The sequence below is a fragment of the Nelusetta ayraudi genome, unplaced genomic scaffold (genome assembly GCF_046127955.1).
Source record: "Nelusetta ayraudi isolate G7.1 ecotype Tasmania unplaced genomic scaffold, CSIRO-AGI_Nayr_v1 ptg000015l, whole genome shotgun sequence".
Taxonomy (NCBI): Eukaryota; Metazoa; Chordata; class Actinopteri; order Tetraodontiformes; family Monacanthidae; genus Nelusetta; species Nelusetta ayraudi.
The window spans coordinates 3,221,454-3,232,500 of record NW_027466065.1 but is presented as its reverse complement, the minus strand read 5'-3'; the positions used below and the strand labels follow the sequence as shown (position 1 = coordinate 3,232,500).

Genomic DNA, 11,047 nt, shown 5'->3' with positions numbered 1-11,047 from the left:
GAACAGTAAAAAGCCTACGTTAAGTTGACTTCTAATGGGTCACATTTCAACAATTTAACAGTAACTTGTTCTCGGGATATTATGACCATCACAGTATCTACAGGTGAATTGCTCTTCCCTGCCACTACACTGTTATAATGATATTAACTACCCGTGTAAAAAAATGTTTTCTTAATCAACAGTTAATCGACAATCAATTAATTGTTAACATTTCTAGTTTTAACTGCAAAGTGTGCACCGAAAAAACAAAGCATATGTTCACCTAATGAGGTTTTCAGATAGTTTTCAAAAAATTTCTGTAGTATTGATTCACGGAGAGCGAACGGCAAACTCCGACACGGAGCCTTGATTTGAAAAGCCACGCTGTCACATTCAAATAGTCCTTATTTCAACCACATGATCAGCAGCATCATGGACCAACATGCGGACAACCATACATCATTGAACCTTAAACGACACACATGCGCACACACACGCACATGCACAGCATATCTGTCCGCTGCACCCCGGGCACTGGAACAGACAACAGAGAGAAGGACATCAGAGGGATAATGTAACTGGAAAAGCTTTACAGCGTGTAATGATAAACCTGTGTGTGTGTGTGTTTGTGTGTCTGTCCATGCCCAAAGGAACAAGCTAATGGGTTTATATCTGTGTGTGATAGCAGCAATGATATGGAGGCTCTGTGATTTCATTAACACAGTGTGTGTGTGTGTGTGTGTGTTTGTGTGTGTGTGTGCAAAAGATGAGGATAGAGATCGCTAACAAACAACATATAGTCCAACACACACGCACGCACGCACGCACGCACGCACGCACGCACGCACGCACGCACGCACACACACACACACACACACACACACACACACACACACACACACACACACACACACACACACACACACACACACACTACCCAATGGGGCAATAACAATAATTCTCTGATTAAGAAGACGGATCCTGTTCTGACACACACACACACACACACACACACACTCTCTGTCGGGTGTGCATGTGTGTGTTCTTATCTGCGACCACATTCTGGTTTGATCTACTTGTGTTGCTGCTTTATTGTTGTTCACTTTGAATCTTTAAAGATCTCTACTGGTTTGCTCAGAGCACAGAGTCGAGCTCAGTCTTCATCCCTCCATTGATAGATTAATGTCAGTGGCTTTTCTTTCTTCATTAGAAGAACTGGTTGGTATTAGCAATGAATGATAAACCACTTGGGCCGTTATCGCGACAGTCTGAGTACGCTGAACTGTGATGAATCGCTCGTCAAAGTTTGACTGACAGCCTGATGGCGGGCCTCGATCGTCCCCCCCCCCCCCCCCCCCCTCTCTCTCTCTCTCTCTCTCTCCTCTCCAAGGCCTTGCTGAGCTCCAGCCGTCCCCGACAGCAAGGTCTGCATTTTAAACACCTTGTCACATCAAAATACTTTTATTCGCACGCACGCACGCACGCACGCACACGCGCGCGCACACTTCAGATTAGCTTGTTTACAAGTCGGAGGGGGGTCGGCTCGGACGAGATGCGATCCAGCCGCTGATGTGTGCAGCTCATGCGTCTGCACAGCCCAGTGAGACGAGTTACAAACACGGCGAGACACACTCGGCCATTGCATCAATCACGGATTTCTCCAACTTGCTGGTTTTTTTTTTGTTTTTTTCTTGTTCCTTTAAGAAAAAAAAAGAAAAAGAAAAAAAAAAGAAAAAACGAAAAGAGAAGCGGTAACATCCAGTGTAATAAGCCTCGCTGGGAGACAATTTTCCTTTTCGCCAGCGAGATCATTTGGGCCTCAGGCACACGGACGCTCGCTCGGATCTTTGTGGGTCTGAAATGGAGGCGCAGTTTGCTTTCAATGATCATTACTCTTCTCTAGCGTGACACGCTCCATGGCGAGATTTTTTTTTTTTTTTTTTTTTTGTTCCTGATTACAACCTGAAAACAAGTGTGCATTTTTTCCAGATGCTACAAGGGAGGTTGAAATTGATTATCGATTAATTGTCGATGAAGAATTTAATCAATTAATTGGTTATCTATTAATCGTCGATTAACAATTGAATCGATTAATCGTCGATTAACAATTGACTCGATTACTCAATTAATCGGCGATTAAGAATCGAATCGATTAAATTAAATCAGTTGCAAGAAATTGAACATTTTTTACACAGGTAGTTAATATCATAAGAGTGTAGTGGCAGGAAAGAGCACCTGTAGATACTGTGACGGCTATAATATACCTAGAACAAGTTACTTTTAAACAACTCAAAAGTTGAAATGTGACCCATTAGAAGTCAATTTAAAGCCAGAGGATAAATGTTTAGGGCATTTTTACCTGTGTGACCCAAAAATGGGTCACACAGGACCCTCAATGTGTCCCTCACACATTTTTCATTGTGAAATTTAGGTTCTCAGGATTAATCATTAATCAATCGATTGGTCAATCAACTAACGATTAATGAATTAATCAATAATTTGCATCCCTCGACGCTAATAACCCCCAGAAGCTTCATTCTTTCGTGATGAATAATAACCAGCAGATATTAGATCTAACAGAGGCTCACAATTGTGACTTGTGAAGCGTTTTAACTTGAAAAGAACAGACTGAATTTACAAGTAAGTTATCGACAAGATAAGAAAATAACCTCGGAAAACAAGACATGAAAAAAAGTTCTGTGAGGGATCTGGGATTTTTTCTATTTCATCCACCAAAGATGTCAAATACAGCAGCGTGAAACTGCCTGAAATCCCACAAAAGGATGTGTTTCTCACGCACACACACACACACACACACACACACACACACACACACACACACACACACACACACACACACACACACACACACACACACACACACACTCATCCCAAAGGAGATTAGCTCCACATCTCCCACCCCCCACTCCCTTTTCTTTTCATTTCCTCTATCTGCCTGATGGGAAACAATTAACCACAATCACACACACCCCCCCTCCACTCCCCCGCCGCACACACACCCACTCCTAACTTAAACCTAATTGTATCCGAAAGCATGAGTGTAACACCTAGATTGTGGTACATTTTGCTCTCCGGGGATCAAATTAGTTCACTTTATTCGATGCTCAATTATATCCAGCAATAAGTAACCACATCTCTCTCATTCTATCCGCGAGCTTCCGCCGAGCCTCGCTCTACCTCGTTGGAAATTCGACTTTTGCCAAACGTCTCTCCCGGAAAACACAGCGAGCGTGTCGCGACAGTTTAATCACGCGGCCCTCGATGCGGCGGGACGCGACCCGCTGACGGGCGGCTGTGGCGGCGGGCTCGGAGGGACGCCGAGCGTAACGTGACCCCGTTTCAGCGGCACGGCAATAACAAAATGGCTTCAATTTGTAAGGTTCTGCCCTCGCACCTTCCCGCCGCGGCGAGGAACACGCGCTGCTCGCCACGCACGGCAGATTGTCCCCTCGCCGGGACAATGGGCCCCATTGTGGAGGCTGGCAGAGAGGAGGCAGGCAGGCGCGCCGCTGGCTGTTTGGCTGCTGCCGGGGACTCGCTGCGCGTGTGTGTGTGTGTGTGTGTGTGTAGGGGGGATAATAGCACGACATGCCCAAAGCTGCCATCATTTCACTGGGAACAGAGTGTGAAAGAGAGGCAAAGGCACTGACACACACACACACACACACACACACACACACACACACACACACACACACACACACACACACACACACTGCTGCTGCTATCACACCGAGCCATATGCTGACCCCAACCTCAGTGTGGCTATCTCTGCCAATCAACCACTAGAGGGGATGTCCACACACACACACACACACACACACACACACACACACACACACTAATCCCGAGAGTTCAACGTACACACGTGAGACATAAACCGTGTAAACGGTGAAAGGACACACACGTTCCAGCATGTACACACACACACACACACACACACACACACTTGCTGGAACTTGTGTGTGCGTGTGTGTGAGAGAGAGCTCAGTTCCTCTCCAGCATTGTTCCTCGCAACCACAATTCCCTGAGAGCAGATGGAGGACAGCCACACACACACACACACACACACACACACACACACACACACACACACACACACACACACACACACACACACACACACACACACACACACACACCATATACTGCTTCTTTAGGTTGTGAAGAGCCAAAAAGTATTCAGTGCTGCTACAAACTATTGACAACAAAGGGGAAACTGAAAAAACTTTTCCCGTGTTTTACGTCAGTTTTATTTCTGACGTGTATCTTCAGTTATTTCTACTGTGTAAATTATTCGTTTTTGGGGACTATTAGTTTGCGTTGCAATTTAAAGTATTAAAATAACCTAGAATGAGGAGAATTCTGAAAGCAACTTGAACACCGACCAGTCAACTACAGTCAACTACAGTCAACTACAGTCAATAACAGTCAACCTGAAATCCAAATAACGTTTCACTTATTAAAAATAAGTGTCAGATTTCCGTTTCAATCTCTTGAGGACGACCTTCGCAGGTTCCCGAGGTGCGAGCGGAGAGCCGGGCGTGACGTCACGCTGTGAGTCAAGTCATGTGACCCCCGCTGCATGTGTCCCAGTCCTCAAGTCTGGACCTTCTGCCCTTCATTCAGCACGTTGGGAGAGAGATGAAGTCTGTGTGTGTGTGTGTGTGTGTGTGTGTCTAGTCTTGGACTGCCTTCTCGTGCTGCAGTGAGCTGATATGTGCGATAGAGCTGTGCTTACACACAGCTGCCCCGGCGGCCTGGCACTGGCTGAGTGCTGCTGGACGTCACGCTGAATGAAAGATCAGAGGGAGGCAGATGGATCTCTCCGAGGGGCTTTCAAGACACAGAAATGCTTGTTAAGAACGCGCGTGTGTGCGCACGTGCACGCAGGCGCGCACGTCTAACTCCCCCCCGCCGTCCTCCACCCCAAAACATAACTGGTCGCTCTCCGACGCCTCCTACAGGGGGCCTGATGCGAGCCGAGCTGACAGACAACTGGATGAGGCTCTTCGGGGAAGCGGACCGTGCACGTGCACGTGCACACAACATCTGATCTTATTGGGAAAAAAATATTACAGTGCTTCTATTTAATATGAAAGACTGGATTTCTTTTGTTTTTTTTAATCAGCTCTCATACTTTAACGTTCACCACTTTATTTTGTATGTACGTGTTGTATTCATTAAAAAAAAAAAATAAAAAAAAGTAAGTAGTTATAACAATGTAGTTATAACAGAGATAAAGTGTCATAAAAGACAATGACATAACTATGTATGGTAAGAAACTTTTACGAATAGCAATTACAGCGATTCCCATCATTTGGAATCTTCCACTGAACCGTTTCTGGTCCCAAAATTGAATCTCCTACAATGACCTAGACGACATAGAACCTTCACAGACACACTGTTGGGAATCATCACTGCGGGACCTTTAAAGCTGCATGGCATTACACATGGCCTGCCAGTGTCCGATCTCTGGGCTGTAGCCGACGCCGGGAATGTGACGTTTGTGCAGCAAGATGACAGAACAGACGCTCAGAAAAGCTGAATGAGGGCCGAGAAGGCCAGAAATCAGGTTAAGATAAGATCATAAGACAGTTTGACAGGAACGGGAGGCGAAGCAGAGCCGCGGCCAGATAAGGGAGTTGGGGGGGGAAACAACGAAAAGGCAGAGTTGCAATTAGAGATGGGAGGGACGATACGGCTGACGACAATTAAAGAAAGTGACGGCACCGCGAGACGAGGACGGAGCGGCAGGGACGGCGGAGCAGCAGGGACGGCGGAGTGACGCGGGGAGGAGCGAGGGAGTGAGGGAGACGGAGGAGCAGGGAGGTGTGTGTAGCCAAGAGATGGGGAGTCAATAATGACTGATTACTGTAATTCAGCCTGTCAGAGACATCGACCTGCTGCTGCCACCAGTCAATACACACCAGGACACTCGAGAGAGAGAGAGAGAGAGAGAGAGAGAGAGAGAGAGAGAGAGAGTGAGAGAGAGAGGAGAGAGAGAGAGTGAGAGAGAGAGAGAGAGAGAGAGGAGAGAGAGAGAGTGAGAGAGAGAAAGGAGAGAGAGAGAGAGGGAGAGTGAGAGAGAGAGAGGAGAGAGAGTGAGAGAGAGAGAGGGAGAGAGAGGGAGAGAGTGAGAGAGAGAGAGAGAGAGAGGGAGAGAGAGAGAGAGAGGGAGAGAGAGAGAGAGAGAGAGTGAGAGAGAGAGAGAATGAGAGAGAGAGACACACACACGCACGCACGCACGCACGCACGCACGCACGCACGCACGCACACGCACACCAGTCGCAGGGACACCAGACACACACACATGTGCAGAGCAGGTGATGGTGGTGGTGATAGTGATGATGGTGGTGGTGGTGGTGGTGGTGGGCGTCCACATGGAGACCACGGCGTCTCCTTCACACCGGCTGCAGCCGAAACAGCAAAATCAACCCTGGCTTTTCTCCAACCTGCTCTCCCATCAGCTTCAGCGGCAGGAAGAGAAGCTGACAGGGTCCACGGTCAGCCCGGAATAAAGCCACGCACCGCTTAGCGTGACAGACAGACAGACAGACAGGCAGGCAGGCAGACAGAAGAACAGACAGAAGAACAGACAGGCAGGCAGGAAGACAGACAGACAGAGCTGATCTGTGCACTGATTAGCTACCTCTTCACTCACTACGTCACACAACAAGACGACTACTTTGCAAATGTAGCATCAATGCAGCGTCTTGGACACCACTGACTGCTGGCGGCTGCCACACACGGAGACCTAGCCAGCAGTTTGTATTTCCCCCTCAAGCTCAACTTTGGGAAAATAAAGGGGAGGGAATAAACATCCAAAGGACGTGAAGGTGGCGTTCCTACCAAATTTGTCCCCGGCTTGTAAAACTTTTAACCTGTCATAATTCATATCATGACCTCGCTGGGACCGAAGTTCAGTCTCACTGGTGGCCAGGCAGAAACAGAAACAGGCCGTCACGCCTCCGGTGCACCAACAATTATTGAGTGACTCGTCGAGTGGGTGCAGAGGATCTTTCTGGAGGACTGAGGTAAGTATAAAAAGAGGAGAGAAAGCAGCAGACAAATAGGAAGTCGGAGACACCGGGGGGTCAAATTGCTCCACGTGCTGCTCAGAAGATAAGTCCATCTACAGGGGCTGCTGCCATCGCTGTCCCCGCACGAAGACGGATGCGAGGCTGCCGGTGCGGCTGGCGCGCGTCAGAGCAGAACGTGTTTCGGTGTGCGAGAGCCCGGCTCGGGAGCCGAGGCGTCGATAAGTATCGAGCAGAGAGCTTCTGCTTCCAACCAGCCTGCCACCGCCGCCGTGTCGGCCGGCCTGACTGCGTGCACCTGATATATGGCACCTCGGAGCCACTGAACACAGCTCCATCACGGCCGCGTTCAGATCTCGCAGCCAAACAACACCGGCTATCGATTGGCTATCCTCAACACTCAGGCTGAGTGATAAGCAGCGTTTTCTTTTTTTGCATTCGTTAGGTGGAAGACATTGGTCACGATAACAATCTTTAAAGACCTGCTGAGGTGGTCGGGTGGCAGCGAGGATGGAAAAGCTGACAAAAAAAAAAACTAGGGCTGTCAAACGATTATTTTTTTCTAATCGCGATTAATCTCAGAATCTTCATAGTTAACTGCGATTAATCGCGGTTTGAATTGCATGAGCAAAATTCTGTTATTTTGCATTTCAAGGCAGTTTTAACCCCATAATGCAAAGTATTTCTTGCCAGAAATCAGCCAACTACGCTAGTCAAAGGGACAAAAAGGCTTACGCCGGGTTCACACCAGATTAATGCGGTAACACTGACAGCCTCCCCCCAAAAAATAAAATAAAAGAAAGTGTCTTTCCTACCATTGGGCTTATCTCTCAGTTTCCCCCTGGAGCACTTTGAAAGGATACAAGTTCTGGTAGAGCGGGATGAGGGATTTGAGCGCTCGGCTGGCGTTGATGGCTGTGGCTCGGACCATGGTGGGCAAAATCTCCATGTCCACGATGGCGCCGTCAAACAGCGGACCAAAAAATGGCACCTGTTGACACATGCACAAAATTAAAATCCACGCATTTTTTTTCAAATGTACAGCCAATCGTGAACAAATGACGACATTTAAACGGAAACTTCGCAATCTATCTCTGGGAGTTTTTCTTTTATTTTGTTGCTTCCCAGGGAACCTATCCCGACGGGTAACAAGTGAACCATAGGCTGGCTGATTCAGACGAAGGGCTTTCTTATTCAATTCTTTACTTTGCTTGTGGAATCCACCAAAGAGATTAGCGTCAGCCTTTTCTATTGGATTAGCTCGGGGACCAGGTCTCGGAGCCATGCACTCAATGACTGAAAACAGTGCTTTCAGGACGACAACACAGAGAACATCCCGTCTAACTTGTTTTTGGATTCGCCATAATTCAATATTTTTGCCGGCAGAATGAATGACAGAGAATATGCTTATGCCATTAGTGCGGCGGTATCTATGTCATAGAGAAAAAGCAGCGTTTTATTGCGTTAGGTCCTGTTTGAAATGGAATTAGGCTATCAGTGCTGCGGTATTAACGTCTGTGTGTTTTAGACTGATACACTGAACAGAGCAGCGAGGGCCCAGAGTCGAGACTCTCCTTTGGATTGTTTGCTCATCTGGATCTTCGACCGCAAAAAGTCTGCAAAGGGGAGACGAGCGACGAGCGCATCCGCACTGCGTTTATTATTCACCAGTGCGACGTGTGAATCCGAAAAAGGGTAAAATGCCGATCTGCTGAACGGCAGGTTATTACGCCTCCCTTGTTTTCAGTCTAAAGAGGTGAGCCGCGTGGATCCTGGGGACCGAATTTAGTGGTATTTGTACTAAATGCCACCGAAAGCCACCTAACTACCATCCGCAGAGCCAAATTACGCCGCGTCACAAGCTGACAAGCACAATGGCAGCTGATTAGCCCGGAGGGGACACCGAGTGTTCAACCTGGGGCTCGGATAGCGACGGTGAAGGATCGCGAGCAAAATTGGGAAAAGCACGCGGGGAAGGGGAATAATTGCCGGAGCCGTTGACAGGTGGGGGGGACTAGCGGAGCGGCTCCGGGGACGCCGCGTACCTCGGGCTTCTTCAGTATGTGGATGGAGTACATGTGGTTCCTCATGGGGTAGATGACGATTAGCACGTCTCCGAACTCGGTGGGGATGATCCCGCGCCGGTAGTCCCTGGAGTGCTCCGACCACACGATGTGGACCTCGTCGTTGCCCAGGTGCCTCAGCTGCGAGAGCGAGGGAGTGGGGGAGTAGGGGGGTGGGGGTGGGGTGAGGGAGCAGAGAGAGGGACAGTAAGGTCTCATACTGCCGCCCTAAAGAGTAAACAGCATCCTTAAAAAAAAAAACTACAGAATAAAAAGATTAAACGCACACGCGCGCGCACACAGACACAGAGAGGAGAGGTCTGTGTCCATCATCATTCCAAGGCTCTTAGCTTTGTCACTGGGCGAGCTTTAGGCGGCCCTGGGGGTGATGGAGTGACTCCGCGAAGACGGAGAGGAGCTCGGAGAAGATGGAGTGTGTCTGTGAAGATGAATGGGATCAAGTCTGCGCGATTCTAATTGTGTGCGTGCGTGTGTGTGTGTGTGTGTGTGAGTGTGAGGCGTCCACGCCCTCTCACAGGGCTGGAGTCAGGCACTGACAGCTTTGTCATTAACCTTCACATCTGCCAAAACAGTGTGTGTGTGTGTGTGTGTGTGTGTGTGTGTGTGTGTGTGTGTGTGTGTGTGTGTGTACCGGCCACACACACGTTCTTACCTCCAAGACAATAGCACGCGATGCACATTTCCTTTTGGAGATATTCAAGAAACACATGTGCATAAAATTAGCTTAAATCTTGATTGTATATATAGTATCTACATATATTACAGGTAGATGTTTTTAAGAAAGAAAGACCCCATATTTTACAGAATCCACTTCACTCATCTTTTAAAAGTGTGATCTGCGTCTCGAGACCAAGAAATAATCCAAGTCCATCCTTTTCTTCTTTTAGCTGCACCACTTTTAAACAGGTTTGTGCTTAAACACGCAGTTCCTGAAATTAGCAATTGATGACGTGAACACATCAAGGGATTTCTCCTGATATCTCCCAGTGGCCACTCGAGGCACTGCAGCAAAAAAAGGAAAGTCCCATGGGCCAAAAAGGCACTTTTCCCATCGACCGCAACACATAAATAAACGGCTTTCAAACAGCTGACAGGACGACTGTGACCTAAAACGCGATTCATAGCAAATCTTTCTATTGTAGATTTTTCAGCTCTGTTCTTTTAGTAGTTTAAAAAGGCCAGAAAATCACCGGAAAAGAGTTTATTCCCAGCGCGACGTCATGACGTCATACGTGCTGCTGTGTCTCAGCTCGTTCTGATTGGCTGCATCTTGACGTATCTGTACATGACGTTCACCAGAAGCGTTCTGACTGGCCAAATAAATCATGTGAGATATCAAAATCTTTTTCGGCATTTTGCGCTAGGTGAGCAATTTCATTGACCCCACCAGGTGTTGGCTCCGCCCTGTCCGACTACCTTGATCTCGATTGCTTTCCAAGCGCAAGGTGTGAAGGAGACGTGGTCCCACTGTGGGATGGTTCTGCCTTAAAGCCAGAGTGAGATGCGCTTCCACTTACTGCCCGCTTCTGTTACTACCCAGAGACTCGCAGTGAAATCGACTGTATGTAATCCGGGCAAAAATTGAAGATATTATCATGTTTGTTAACATCGTTACACTTGTCAAAGTTCACTTCTTTACGATGTCTGGAGGTGACATCACCCCGTTCGTCCTCGCAGCCACCGGCTGGATTTTTTAAAAAAAGTTGAATTACAGGGTTAACGATACTGGCGGCCTGATATTTACTTGACTAGCGCTGCATTAAGGTGATTTATTAGCACAAGTTTGGGGAAACATGAGCGGGCTGGTGATGTATTTATCAAATTGTAATGGGAATAAATCTTCCGGAGGCACTCCCCACTGACAAAAGCGTGCAACTCAAAATGTCAGGACGACGCACAACACACAGTTCGGCCATTATTGCG

General features: G+C 47.9%; 1 protein-coding gene across 6 annotated transcripts in view; it reads right to left on the bottom strand.

Annotated features, from left to right (window-relative positions):
* The window catches only part of ralgapa1 (Ral GTPase activating protein catalytic subunit alpha 1), a 53,808-nt gene that overhangs the window by 10,500 nt on the left and 32,261 nt on the right, over positions 1 to 11,047 (bottom strand). For all 6 annotated transcript variants that reach the window (XM_076023479.1, XM_076023478.1, XM_076023480.1 and 3 more), the window contains 2 exons: positions 9,086 to 9,244; positions 7,904 to 8,031 (listed from right to left, as the gene is read on the bottom strand). In XM_076023479.1, the coding sequence (XP_075879594.1) occupies positions 7,904 to 8,031; positions 9,086 to 9,244 (287 nt within the window). The remainder of the gene's footprint in view (positions 1 to 7,903; positions 8,032 to 9,085; positions 9,245 to 11,047) is intronic.